Below are 15051 nucleotides of genomic sequence, written 5' to 3'. Positions count from 1 at the left end.
TAAGCCATTCTGTAATTCTATGATCATATGATTTCTCCTACAACACTAATTTATCCTCAGCATGAAGAACTCACCTAGGCTTACTGAGACATTGCTGTTCTCACATTATGTCTTTGAAACACAACCATAAGTGCATCCATCAGGCATCAGCTGTAGACAAGAGTGTGTAAACCTTGCTACAGAACATAAAATAAATAATAGAAACAGAAAATCCAGCCCAACTCCAAAAGAAATAATCACCACCACTCAAATCTTCTGTTATTTTTATTAAAGCTGCAGAGTCTTACTACACACAACAAATATTTTATCGATATAATCTAAGTTAATAAAATAGTTGAACAACTCTTTAGATTTATATTTGTATAGAAATGATCTGTGGAACATCTCATCTTGAAACAGCAGTGCCAAAAAACAACTATTCAGCAGGATTCTTTTAAAGAAGGGTTTGGGACTAGAGGATGCACTGTTCATTCTCAAAGAAAACAAAAACTCCATGCAAAAATAACCCCCACACTCTTCCCTCTCTCTCTTCTACCCAAAGTGTAAGGCCATATAGAAAGACCACAGAAGTGATGGCCCTTTCCTCCCAGTATTCTTCCTCATGTCTAAGATAGGAGCTGTCATCTAAACTCAGTAACTAAAACAAGATGAAAAGAAAGTTCAATTGCACAATCCTAGTCTGCAGGTGACAAAGTCATAACATCTCTTTACAGAAGTCCCTACTCTTTTTCCAGTTAGGAGAATTCATCATTGTGTTGTTTGTTCCCCACCTCTCCCTTTGTGGCTGATGTCAGTTATTGTCCATATGCCTTTGTTAACAGCAGTCAGTCTATCTACTATTGCTTCAGTTTCCCTTCTTCACTTATCTGTAGTTTAGTTTCTATGTAGCACTGCCTGCAAAGAGCCGACTCCGTGGTATTTTCCCCCCATTTTAGACAAAGCCCATAGCTCAGGTGATGATCTCCTCACTGCAGCTACGCATCAGTGTTGCCCACGAGATGGCTTTTGTACACTATGAGGCATGTCTTTGCTAGATCATTCCATTTATCTTAGTCCACTCGTAGATGTCCTGTTCACATACTATGTCCGAGTTGATGAGGAGGTATCTGTCCCCGACACAGAAATGTTTCTGGCAGGCAGCACATTTGAAGCATTCAAGGTGGTACACTTTGTCCTTCACCCGCATGGTCATCTCATAAGCGCGGATTCGCTTGTCGCAGGAGGCGCAGAGGCCGTCTTGGCCAAAGAGCCTGAAACAACAACAGCAGAGAAGTCAGCGGAGTTCCTTTGCTGGGGAGATGGGAAAAAACAAATCAAAACCAGAACACAGCATCAGTGCCTTGGTCCATTAGTCACAGTATTGCCAAGGTAGATGAGGTCACGTGGAAAACTGCTGAGCAGAACTCTAAACTTTGCCATACCAAAAATTGAAGTAGAAAGTCCAAGTTCCTCATCTATTTTCAATATAATTGACTTCTCTAATCCATGACTTTATCATGAATTGCTGAGTAGCTTCAGGAGGAGTAAAGGTTTCCCAGATCAAAGCATAAAGTTGTGCCGTGCCAATACTTCCACTTCTGTGATCATTACAAATTACCTTTCCATTGATAAATTTTGCCTATCTTCAGCTGTTGGTATTGTAGTTTACAGAAAGGAGTTAACACAAACTATGATCTAAGACTCCCTTGTCTCTTGTCACTGCCTCCACACTGGAGGCTCTTTCAAATCCAGACGTTTCTGTAGCCATGAAGTCACTCCTGCTGAATTTCAGAAGGATGCATGCTAAGACTATATACTTATCTATGTGTGAATGCCAGCCTTTCATGCCGTACTGGTTGCACATTTGGTACATCAAATCATTAATAAATAAGCATGAATACATATTTTTTTCTTAAAATGGGGGGGGGGGAGGGGGGGAGAAGTGCTACATCCTACTTGTCCAATGTATAAATGGAAAGAGTTTTTCCACTTCCTACACTTCTCTTACATGTGCTGTGCTCGTATTATATCATCTTCTTAACTGGAAATAGAATGCCTGCTAAATTAAGAGATCTTGAATGGGAAACGACATCATTTCTTTCGTCTACCAGGAGATGGCAGTGTTTACTTCTGCCCAACGAAAGTAAGCCTGAGGTTACACAAAGATTGAGGAATTTTTCCTTGATGAGGGAAGATATGTTGCATTATTAAAGAAGTAAAAACGTTGAATTTCACTGCCAGACATTACCTTCATTGTATTCCCATATTTCGGTTGCTTCCATTTTAACATGAAAAGTACCTGGAAACTGTTGGGTATGCAGGGTATTTACAAGTGGTCCCATTGACAAAACTTAGTTCTTAGTCCCTGCTGAGCAAAATTCCCATCAGTAAAGCTCAGGAATTAGGAACTCCACTGAGATTTCGGCTTAATTTTTATTAGCAGGTAAATCAGCCTTCAGCAGGGGAGCTGAAAAAATGTCAAATACCATTATTCTGTTCCACAGACCTCCTGACACATTGGAGATCCATTAGAATTGGTACACAAGCAGCACAGCAAAGATCAATGCCCTTTAATTGTAATCAAGACTGTAAAGATCCTTTGTTACCCATTTTTGTGAATTATCTTAATCTCAATTTAATCCTTCTCCTTACAAATTCTGGCAGAACAGACAGGAGAGGAGACGTTAATGACAGTACTTGTGACAAGTGTATTTGTAGGATCTGATTCAGGAAATTCTTGTCTGTTCAGGACCAATTCTTTGTCATTAAAAAATGCTTTTTTCCCCCCAATAAGATTTTAAAGATTTAACCTATAAACAACTCTGAGTGACCTCATCACCACAGATAACCTCTGTAATTTACCAAGTAACCTCAGTGCCAATAAAGCATCTCTGCATGAACCCCCGAAATATATGAGCCCATATTGTAAACCTGAACTTGCGGACAGTGCTGTATTACAACCGTGACTGCTGTCGGGCTTTACATTTGAGAGTAATCAAAATGAATTCTTTATGGGCAGGTTCTTGATCAACGTGGTCTAGTGGGAGGTCTCCTTGCCCATGGCAGGGAGGTTGGAACTGGATGATCTTAAGGCCCTTTCTAACCCAAACCATTCTATGATTCTATGGGCCTTTGCTCACTAGCTATACTAATTAAATGAATTAAATGGTAGAAAAGAAGGGGAGTGAGGGTAGAAGGAATGGGTTGTGTACCTGAGATAGTCCCTTCTGCAGAGCTTTCTGCCCAGTTTGTAATACAACCGTCTCCCCACCTCGCCCAGCCTGCAGCCACAGAGGTCGCAGCTGAGGCAGTCTTCGTGCCAGTACTGGTCGATGGCTTTCAGGAAGTAGCGGTCCCCAATGTTCTGTTGGCAACCGCCGCATGTCAGCAGCGAGGGGGGAATTTGGAGGACTTCATCCACCGGCTCCCTGAGGGAATGAAAGAATCATTGGAGAAGGAAAATGTACCCTGAAAGCATCCACATCAAAAGAAGGAGAAGGAAAACCAAAATGAAACACAAGACAGGTCAAGTTAGAACAGGGATTACACCCTCTTTTTTTTTTTTTTCCCAGTGGAATAAATGATTTATCCTTTTCTTTAAAGCAAAAAAGCATCAGCTTAAAATATAAGGAGTTAGTAAGAGTACCCACAAATGTACTAACTTATTTATTTTTCTTCAAAGAATAATGCATAAACCTGACAGTCTCTGTACCACCCCCGTGCATTCATTGCTGTGAAGGCATCTGCTACTTTACTCAGACATGGTTGTCTGTGTAGCTCCATCATTTTTCTTCTACTGGCCAGCACCTGAACCGCTCAGTCATGTTTCTCAATTCATGTAGTTCTTACAAAAGAAATACCTTTCCCATAACATGACTCTTCCATAATTAAGGATTGCCCTTTGCAAAAGTGCAATCAAAAAGCTGCCTGGATTCACCAGTTCATAGCAATGCTGGCTATGACCGATGCCTGCCAACATCCACAAAGTTCTTGCTATGTTCTTCACCTTTCCAAATCATTCTGGTTTGGCAACAACTTATATCAGTGCTCTAATTTCCAACTGTAAGTGACCTGATCAACACAGATAACCTCTGGATTTACCTGTAAGTTACTGAAGAACCCCAGCAGAACAATAAAGTGTTTATGATGAATCAAAAAATACACAAGCCCATATCATAAACCTGAGCTTGCAGGTTTTGGCTGCAGTGCCACTGGAAGCAAAGGGGGTTTCTGCCTCACCAAGGACTAAAAGACTAGAAAAGGCACCTAAGGGATTTTAAGTGCAGTCAAGTTTCCATTGGGAAATGTAAATGTGAAGACTAATTCTGAGGAGGTTATTTCTCTGAACAGCTTGATGCGAATAAATACAGCAGATGAGGCCATTGCCCAATGGGTTTAAGTTTTGCTGCTGTTTTTAATAGAGCTGGAGTTTTACCTCATGTTACTGCAGGACTTCCTTTTTCCCTTCAGCTAAGGACATGAATCCCCTGGGGTGGGTCTATACCAACACAACTATTTGGGATTTACAAATCCCTGAATGAAAAGAGTAACAATCATTGTGATACCAGCACTGACTAGTCACACCTTATTTTTTATCCCTCTCTGAAAAGCTCTGAAATCGAGGATGGTTCTGGTAATACCTGGGGATAAAACAGGAATTTCCTTCAAAGCTACTTCCTTAAGGAATTTTTATCTTTGCCTTTTTGTGTAATTTTACGATTTCTGCCCAAAACCAGAACAGCAAAATACATTTGCAGCAATCTGGTGCTGCCACCAAAAACCTCATCCAAACCCCAGGGAAGTTAATAAACTAGTGGATCAATCCTTTAAGCACTTACTTAGTTTCAGACCTATGGCTAGCAGCAAGGAAGGTGTATGTTGGCACATGAATGCTCTGCTGGATGGTGACTGAGTGCTCAATATGTGGTAGCCAAAGTTCTTCTTGGAGCCCCCAACTTGTCTCATAGGTTATTGGTTTCTCCCTCAGTGCTTTGTCCCTGGTCTGTCCTCCCTTGGGCTGGTGGGGCAGAGTGGACCTGCACTAATGGAGAAGGACGAGGCTGCTCCGAGTTTCCAGCAGGCAACAGGAAAAGATTATATTCCTGCTTCTTATTTACTGGCTCAGTAATTTTCTGGGCAAAAATTACTTCTTTAGCAGGGAAAACCAACCACTGGTCAAGAACTGTGCTGAGAAACTCCTCCTGCTGAGCCCTAAGATATTATCTGATTAGATTCTGTTCTGGTTTTCGCTCCTCTATGTTTAAACTGCTGTACCCTGCAAGTTGTGTCACAACATCCCTCTCCTACCAGCTCTCCACCCTATTATGTTTTGTTAGAATCATGAGGAACTCAGTACATGATTAGGCCCTAGTTTTCCCAAGTTTATTCTTTTGGGCTCCGTCCTCCCTTTCCTATCGTATGGTTTCCACTCTGACAAGTTCAGTGAGCTTTCTAATAGAAGGAAATACACATTATTTTCCTTCATTATCCATATAAACTTCAGATGGACCCTAAAATGTTTCATCTCAGGGGTGTGTAGGAATCACAAGGCCAAGTTTCTGTGAAAGCCCTGAACTCCGGAACAGCCAAGCGGATGTTTATGCAGAACAGAGTTGCTGGTTTATGCATTAGCTTTTTGATGTCCATAGATTTCTAAGCCAGCACTTAAAAGTCACTTGAACACAAAGTAGGTAAATAAATAAAGATTACTAAAACTTTGTAGTTGAAACCTGGACATCATATAGCTGGGAGCTTGGACTATTGTTTCTTAAGAAAACAGCATAGAATAAGAAGAAATATAACATAAAACATCAGATGTGACATGGAATGAATTAATTTAATCCCCCAAAGAAACAGCTTCCATGTGTTCACTCCAGGCTTTAAGCAATGGCATTTCTAGTGGCATTTAGCTCACAGGAAACTAACCACAAATGACTCAAGTTTACTAAGAGCGATGCCTGAAACATTATCTAAAAATGGAGATTTTAGAATGTGTTTTTCTTCTGTTTTATCATAATTCCAGACAAACATAACTTCAGTTATTAGCATGTGAAGAGCTGGAATGGCTCTGGGTTTATGATGTGCTACTGTGGCTCTTGCCACGGTGGGATAGGATGTCTGTGTGTGCCAAAGGGATAGGAGAGCTGCAGAGCGCAGCCCTGAAGCTGGGATTAGGACACAGCACTGGTCCCTTCGCCGAGTGGGAAACCCTAATGAAGGTGAAATTCTCATCTTCTATATCCCTTTGTAGGGATCCTTTCTACGACCAAGTCTTTCTGCATGCCCTTTGCAGAACACGCTGCCCGCAGCAAAGCAATTTATCCAAGCTCTTGAAAGTTGCATTGTAAAAATGTGGAAGTTGGGCACCCACAGATAACAGCTCTGACCTTTCACTGTAATCGGCTGTAATGAGTTGGGGCAGGTCAAAGACAGGGCAGAGAGAGGGTCCCTCCAAACGAAAAACACCTTGAGCTGTGAAAACGCGATGCTCTCCCTTTCCCTGAGCCGTTCCAGTACCCGTGGGGCGGATGAACGGGTGGAAAATGCCCTGCTCGTGGTGGGGGGGGAATTACCGCTTCCCTGCTCCCGGCTTGTCTTTCCCATAAGTTGGGGAGCCGACAATGACCCACACCCCACCGCCAGCCCCCCGCGGGACCGGGGCCGACGGTGCCCTGTACCGGTACCCCCAGGGCGGCTCCAGCGGGGAAGATGCGGCGGGAGCTGGTGCCGAGTCCCCCGCTTCCCGCTGCCGGGCACACAATGCCGGTGGCGGCGGAGCCGGGCAAGTGGCTCCTTCGGGGATGGATTAAGTGGCCAACGAAAGGCTCCCAGGGATAGAGGACAGGGGTGGGGGGCGCGAGGGGAAAAAGGAGCCACTTACTCGGAAGGATCGAGGCTTTTCCTCTCGATGGCAGATGACATTGGCAGGGATTGTTCCTTTGTAGCGTGCCTGTGGTGGGATCTGCCCCCGCTGCCCCCGCAGAGGCTGTCTGCTCTCGAAGCCTTGTCACCAGCTGAGTTCCCCCTCCGCCCCCCAATGACATTCACAGGATTTCCTCCTGCAACACCAGAGAGAGAGAGAGAGAGAGAAATAAGGGCCGGGGCCGGGTCCGCTGCCGGGCCGGGCTCCGCGGCTACCGCGCTCTGACCTCCCATCCCCGCCGCGCTCCGCTGGCGCGCCGGGCGGCGGAGCTGCTCCCGCGGCCGCGGGCGGGGAGCGGCTGCCTCGGCGGCCACCGCGGCCTCAGCCCGGAGCTCCCGGGGCTCCGCTCAGGCTTCCTGCCCGGGCAGCTCTGAACATGCTCCGGAGCCCGGTGGGTGCGCTGCAAATGGGGAGATCAGCATCGCTAGTATTATTATTACTCCGTGGCTCAGCCCCGGGTCTCTGGTTTCATTTCCTTTTTCCTGATCACGATTCAAATACAATAGAAGGAAATCACACTTAAAGAGACAGCTGCCCATTTCTTAACTGGACTCCTGGGGGTTTAGCAATACAAACAGCAGCATCACGACTCGCTGGGTTCCTTAAAGAGACAGAGCTGGGGCTCCCCAGAGCCAGGGCTGGGAGCTGGCCATGCATTTTCACCTTACGAGGGAATTTCATAGCACTTTCTCGGTGCGGAGGGGGTGCTCCGGTAGGTAGGCAACCTGAAAATGATCCCAGCGGCTGGAAAAGAAGTGCCTGGTTCTCTATTACTGGCTTCTGCTCAGCTCCACACAGGTCCAAAGCAACAGTCACCGCCTCTCTCCTCTCCCTCTCTTTCTCTCACATATATAAGCACATACCCCCCCGCACACATGTTTTTGTGCAGTACTTTGAGACCCAGAAGTAAAGCACCCAAGTATTATTTTTCTACCTAGGATTCAAATTGAGCAACTAAATTGTGCCTCATTTATATCCCCAGGGAACATTTACGGGTGTCTGCTTCTAGTTCTTGGCAAGCAATAGAACAAATTTATATCTTGACACCATTTGATGTTAATGAGCTATAAAAGCGGGCAAGTACGAAGTATTGATCTGTAGTTAATCACAGCGAAGCTAAAGATGGGAAAGTCTTGCCTGAATATCTCTTCTTTCCCCTCCCACCCTTCCTCCTCTCCATCAGCACAGCACATCCCGGAAAGGATGGATTTACAGTGCCAGAGTGAAAACTATTACAGAAATGCGAGCATTCCCCAGTCCCTATGGCATTAGATACTGGCTGATGCTGGAGGCAGAGTTCTGCCTGAGTTTGCCCTCTTAATTCCCTTAAAAACAGGAAGAAAATATCTGTAATAAAGCACTAATAGCAGAAATACTTCACTCCTATATTAATTCCCAGAAGAGAAGTGTATTTGATGTCTATTTTTATGACTGCATTCTAAATTTTGCCAGCTAGGGATGTAATATCTGCAATACATTAATGAGCCTGATTCAGAGATTAGTAATGTCAGCAGAAGGACTGTTATTCATTCCAAGAGGCTTTGAACCAAGATCTCCCAATACTTTAGAGCCATCACTGGTCATTAGAACACATCTTTAAAAACATTCTCTCCAATGTATTTTAAGCTATTACAGCATGACAGTCACTCTTATTTCTGTTAAGGGAAGAGGCTCTTTTGGTAGGTTTTTGCAGACAGGACTGAATTATACAATGGCTATAGAATTTCTGACGTATTTACACTGTGATCTGAAAAGTAAAATGTAAATCTTTCCAGAAGATTGAATAACTGAACTATTGCAAGACAACTCCTCCCCACCCCCCCCCCAAAAAAAAAAAAAAATCTGCATTTATTGTGTTGGTTTAAAGAAATCAGAAATTGAATTTAAAGGTGGGTCAAAAACACCCATAAGGACTTGAAAGATGCTTAAAATAGACATTTCTATGAGCTTGGTTTCTCTGGCTCTGTGCCTCAAGGCTTAATAAAGTATAAACTCTGAGTCAAAATTTCCCTTATGATTGGGGTATTCACATTCTGAATAGCTCCTGGTGGAATAATGCGGACAATTCCATAATATGAGGTTGGTTTTGGGGTTTCAGATGACATAGTTGTGCCCACACACTACAGACATACAGGCATGCTGCCTCCTTTCTAGTCATTTCTTCAACATTCACAGGAAATTAATATATTGAAGACCTCTGTCCCTTTGTCTATCTAAAAAGGATCAGCTGGTTCCAAAACTCTGGTAAGAGACAAAAACATTGACATTAGCACACAAGGAATGGCTCAATTCCTTAGAAAAATAATGTAAAGACTTATAATACACCGTGGCCGGTGATTATTGAAAACCCACCTGTATTCCTTGCTTTGGTCAGACTACCTCAAGTCTAGCAGATAAGCTCCCTGAAGCTAATGAGATGTTTCACATATTCAAAGCTGAGTACTTGCATTGCTGGACAGACCAAGAGCACTTCTCTGGAAGATCAGTCTCTCAACCTGCAGAAAGCTTTTCTGTGTAAAACCAGTGGAAAATGGGGAGCTGTTGGAGCAAGTCCAGAAGAAGCCATGAAGATGATCCGGGGGCTGGAGCTTCTCCTGTATGGAGACAGGCTGAGAAAATAGGGGCTGATCAGCCTGGAGAAGAGAAGCTGCGTGGAGACCTCAGAGCAGCTTCCAGTGTCAGAAGGGGACTACAAGAATGCTGGAGAGGGACTCTTCATTAGGGACTGCAGTGGTAGGACAAGGGGGAATGGGTTTAACAGGGGAAGTTCAGGTTAGATGTAAGGAAGAAGTTCTTTACTGTGAGGGTGGTGAGGCACTGGAACAGGATGCCCAGAGAAGTGATAGATGCTCCATCCCTGGCAGTGTTCAAGGCCACGTTGGATGGGGCTTGGAGTAAGCTGGTCTAGTTTGAGGGGTCCCTGCCCATGGCAGGGAATTGGAACTGGATGATCTTAAGGTGCTTTCCAACCCAAACCATTCTATGATTCTATGATACGAGCATGAAGTAAAGAAGCTGAAGAGGACAATTTGGCTATGTTTTATTGTCTTCCTTTTCAGTCAGATCCAGAACAAATGTTCCTAGACAAAGTCAGCTCTTTAAGCACAGTACTTGTGGTAGTGCTGGGATTGCCCCATGGCCCTGCAGATGCCATGTGTGTCCTCATCTAAAATAATTATAATTCAAACCCCAAGATTATTTCTTGTTTTCTCTCTGTGCTGTTAAGTAGAGATGCTCAATGAAGGTCTGAGCTAAGAAAAGTGAAAAATAGCAATTTGCTGGTACATATATGTTACTCCACTGTGCTTAATGGGGCAGAGCTCAAACTTGGTCTGCTAAGACAAAGAGTAGCCAGAAAATACAGCGTGAGGGTTAAAGTTGTCAGTGTGCTTTGAACAAAGCACACAGCAGAAACACCAGGCAACACCATGCATCAGGTTGGGTTTCAAACTAAACTGAAACATGGCTTTGCAGGAGCTAGTGTGGGATGCAGAAGCTGCCAAGCAACAATGTCCTGGCCTCACGGATGTCTAACAGACTACTGGGGGGGGGTGGTGGTGGGGTGTGTGTGTTCCAGCGGCATTACTAGAAGCACCTTTTGTTCATGTTTCTGTGCTGGCATTTAGTGCCAGTTCCTGCTGAATTTGCAGCAAAAAGCCCCACTAGAAGGTCCTCAGCATGCCAACCAAGAGCTGCATCTTCTAATAGCTTTGAAGGACAAACATACACTTTTTGGGGACAATTCAGTTTTCATTTCTTGTGTTTACATATATTAAACTCTTCCTCTGGACAGTGAAATTTGGCATTTCCATCTGAGGATTCTTGTGTCCCACTGGAGTAGGTGACCAGCAACCAAGAGCAACTTCTTTTTCTCACCTCGAGCAAGTCCCTTAATACCTCTTTGCCTCAACATTCCCATCTACAAATGTTCACTTCCCTCAGCAGAATTAGCTGTTGATTTACTTTTGCCTCCTGCTGAATAATGTTCCCAAAGACAAAGCATTATTCAGCACTACAATTGTTGGTGCCGACGTTTCCTGCACAGGGACAAAAAGACCAGCACTATTTTTAGTGAGGGCTTTTCTTTCCATTGTCCCTTTCTCTGTGAAGCTGTATTTTCCAGTGCTTTTTAGTGCAGCTTTTGTTGTGTACATGGATTGAAAATCCTAAGGGATGAGTTTTGGCTTCAGTTAACTTTTATTAATCAAGATCACGCTATAGCCTAATCTCTCATGGCTGAGATCAAACACACTGTTAGTAACTGCATTTAGCTTTTAGTGCTTGGAATATCATGCCATGAATAAGTTGGCTGGACTTTCCTAGGTATTGCTCTATAAGGACATTTGATCTAAAACTGCATCATTTCTATGAGTGGTGTAATCTAAAGAAATAGCTCAACGTGCCTGTTTCCAAAGAAACCTGCTGTCTTGGACTCAGTATTTTCAGCTTGGTTTTGGAAGACCACTGGTTCATCATCATCATCACCACCACCACTGAGTCTCAGGTTGCTCCTGCCTTTATATCTTTAGTATATCCTAGCTTTATTCTCCCTAGAGCTTATGGATACAATTGAACTATTTCAGGTTACCCTCATTTAGAGGAATCTGTGTTCAGTAAGATTAACTTTGCTGTCCTTAATAGCCAGAAATGCTGGTTGCCTAAACTGCAGTTTATGAAGATTGAAGTCTCTGCATAAATAGAATTAAATCTCAGTGACAGTGGCCTAGATTTTCTGCTAATGCTTTCTGCGGGATAGAAAATTCCAGACCATGACTAAAGGTGAATGGTTAACATGAAAGGTGGCAAAGAGGAATAAGGATTTCTATCGTTTGGGCTGTGTTCTGCTACTGACACACCATTTGATGTTAGAGTATCTCTGCTCCACTCCATTCCTTAATTTACCTATTTGCAAAATGGAAGAATCCTCCTTCCCACTGCACATTGGACTGAAGCTTTGACACTTCAGATGCCAGCCTTTTGGATGATGCTCTAAAGAAGTGGAAAGTTTGGGTCTAGAAATGGATCTAGAAATTTCTTTCTTACCCAGTAATTTCAAGTCTAGACTGTGCAGTCTTCACAAGTGCTGGTTTGTTTGATTTTGGTTTGGTTTTGTGCTTTTTTCATATGAAAGACTCTGCATCATTCCCATAGCTGGCATAATTTCTAACCTCCAGGAGGATAAAAGAGGTGATAGAAAGGATAAGGAGTTTTCCTGGAGTGATGACCACATGCACTAACTTGAATATACATTGGAGGCTTTTGGTAAAGTATGATTCAGATGACTGAAAGACTCCTGACCAAGGATGCACTTCTCTTTTTGGGGGTTAACCTTTCTTTTGAACTGGAAGAAACCAAACCAGAACAGTAAAAACCGCACTCAGGGTGAGGTTTGCCGTGGGATTGTGAGGTCCAGACACTAGATAAGAAGCCTGGTGCATAAAGAAATTGCTTCAGTTTGGGTCGTTTTGCATTATTTTCCTCATCAAACAGCAAAGATGGAAAAAAACCCAAAGCAAGTCTGTGTTTATAGCTGAGAGAAACCTTCAACTGCAGGTCACACACAGAGATGATGAAAAGTGAGTTACAGGCAGTCAGATGAAGGGATATTTCAGTGCAAAACTGTGAAAGGTTCCCCCTCCCCATTTCTTCTCTCTTGTCTTATTGATTTCTCTTGCTCCCATTGAGCCCTTGCTGGCTTACACAGAAGCCAGATCCAATTACCCTGTTATGGTTTTCATAAGACTACTGCTCTATAGTGTAGTCTTTCCAAGTAATTTCGGCTTTTCCCATGGTAAGTCCTCTTTCCTATGCTTATGCATGGGAATCACTCTAGTAGAGCATTGGGTATAGTTTTACTTTGGTATTAAATATCTCATCCCAACCCATACACATCAGAGGAGAGACATACCTGAACCGAAACAGGCTTTGAGTCGAACCTGCAAGTACTTTTAGTTTAGTGACTGGGAAAGCAATTCCTTCAGGGAAAATTCCAGAAGGAGTCATAGACCAAACAGAAACTGTAGCTCAGGCTCAGCTCTTTATATATACATATACACATATGTTTGTGTCTGTTTATATGTTTATTTATTTTTATATGCACACACATTTGTACATGTGTGTCTATGCAATGTGTATATAATCATATATTTGTGTGTGCGTGCATGTACTTGTAAACACACAATGAGACACACACAGATTTGCATGGCATGTAATTTATCTTTTATCATAGAATCATAGAATGGTTTGGGTTGGAGAGGGCCTTAAGATCATCCAGTTCCAACTCCCCTGCCATAGGCAGGGACACCTCACACTAGACCAAGTTGCTCCAAGCCCCATCCAGCTTGGCCTTGAACATTGCCAGGGATGGGACAGCCACAGATTCCTTGGGCAACCTCTTCCAGTGCCTCATCACTCTCCCAGTAAAGAACTTCTTCCTTATATCTAACCTGAACTTCCCCTGTTTAAGTTGGACCCCATAACCCCTTGTCCTATCACTACAGTCCCTGACGAAAAGTCCCTCTCCAGCATCCTTGTGAGCCCCCTTCAGATATCGGAAGGCTGCTTTTCAAGCTGTTTCCCAAACAAAGATTACTGCTGCCTCTAGCCGACACACTGTTTCATATTATCACCTCAGAGTCACCAGGTAGATGTAGTAACCTTGGCACTAGCTAGCAATATTACCAGAAAGTCTAACATCCTTCCAGGAATACACCAGTCCTCTTACTCCTCTCTATATAATGTTGTTATTTCTGCTGTTAATTCCTTCTGGGGCTTTAAGATGTGATAAAACAATAGAATAGGAGATAGCTCTAATGAGGAATTCTGGTGTCATGCAGTGTAGCTCATCTTCGAGTCTCATCACTCACTTTCCCACATTCCCCATAGAAATCCATCTAACGTCCTTCATACTGTGGATCTGTCCAAGCTTCACCCGTAGACCAGTGTGTTGGACCCCTTCCTATTCACTAATTCACCCAACTTCACTGACCCACCTTCAGCACATATTCTAATGTTCCCCTGAAATTTCGTCACCTGGGAATTTCTGATACATCCTTTAAATTGCTTCCCTTCCCTTTTCTACCTAACAAGGCTCTGTTGCAGGCATCCCAGCACCTAATTATTAACCTTGACCTTGGGAAGAAAAGCAGCAGAGTGCATTTAATAACAACCCCAGTGAGCTGAGCCGACTTTACAATTAGGTTGCATAATGTAGTCATGAGAGGAGAGTTACCAGGGAGATAATGGTAAACATCAGCCTTAATTCTGTCTAGAATATAATTGGAGTGGTCTCCCTTTGTGGCTGGGGTAGGGGAGAAAATTGGATGGGTACATTTCCAGCTACCACAGATGTTAAGGAAACATGCTGCACTCCACCACTGACCAAATTATCAGCTACCTCTAACTGCTGTGGGTAGGAATTGTCTGGCTTCCTCTCCATGCACACTAGACTGTGGATAAGCATCATTTAAATGAGAAAGCAGTACTGATTGTAGCACAACTGGTATCTTTCTGTGCTGTTACTACATCTCCTCTTTACAGTGGCTCTATCAAACTCTGTTTCTTGGAGTATTCATCAGTCCTGACCTTTGTTCCCTTGGTCACCTTGTTCACAAGGGTTGGAGTGATGCCGGTGCGATCCCTTTGCCTTCACTGGGTTGCAGCGTGCGCTCCATGGGGGAGTCTGCTGCTGGCAGTTGTCCTGCCTCCTTGCTCCTGGATGATGAGTAGCTGGCTCACCCCTGGAGCACCTCCACAGCTATGAGCAGTGCCATCTCCTCACTCTGGCAGGACATGGAGAAGTCAGGTGCATGCCAAAGGAGGAGAGCTGGGATGTTGAGAGGTTTGCTGGCAGAGCATTCAGTACTTTCCTACCCCATCTGGTCACCACTATCCATTGCTGATTTATGCTTCTCTGCTGTTAACAATAGAAGCTCTGTATAGACTTGGGGCTACTGGAAGCACAGTCAGGGCCACTCTCAGTTTAGAACAATAGACATTTTGCTCTGGCCTGCACCCTTTGCTGGAGCTCTCCTTTCTAGTTTCTTAGCTCCGTTTGGGACCTTTAGACTCTGCTGTAACCTGCTCAGATTTTCACCACGGAGCTGCAGCTTGTCTTACTGGTCAGCAAGAACAACAGCAAAGCCTGAAGA

General features: G+C 43.8%; 1 protein-coding gene across 1 annotated transcript; it reads right to left on the bottom strand.

Moving 5' to 3' along the window:
- Window positions 1-246: 246 nt before the first annotated feature.
- LMO2 (LIM domain only 2) lies at window positions 247-7384 on the bottom strand. Its single transcript, XM_065685475.1, has 4 exons — window positions 7128-7384; window positions 6860-7037; window positions 3192-3407; window positions 247-1250 (listed from the first exon to the last, which is right to left on the bottom strand). Exons 1-4 carry the CDS (start codon window positions 7132-7134, stop codon window positions 1031-1033), a joined length of 621 nt encoding a protein of 206 aa, XP_065541547.1. The 5' UTR covers window positions 7135-7384; the 3' UTR covers window positions 247-1030.
- Between the last annotated feature and the right edge of the window lie 7667 nt (window positions 7385-15051).

The sequence above is a fragment of the Lathamus discolor genome, chromosome 6 (genome assembly GCF_037157495.1).
Source record: "Lathamus discolor isolate bLatDis1 chromosome 6, bLatDis1.hap1, whole genome shotgun sequence".
Classification (NCBI taxonomy): Eukaryota; Metazoa; Chordata; class Aves; order Psittaciformes; family Psittacidae; genus Lathamus; species Lathamus discolor.
This window is presented reverse-complemented; position numbering and strand designations above follow the sequence as displayed.

Excerpts from the sequence above, each read along its gene's own strand:
- LMO2 (XM_065685475.1), bottom strand. Across the intron at positions 3,408-6,859 it reads AAAAGCCTCGATCCTTCCGA|GGAGCCGGTGGATGAAGTCC; the intron begins GTAAGTGGCTCC and ends TCATTCCCTCAG. Across the intron at positions 1,251-3,191 it reads TGCAGAAGGGACTATCTCAG|GCTCTTTGGCCAAGACGGCC; the intron begins GTACACAACCCA and ends TTGTTGTTTCAG.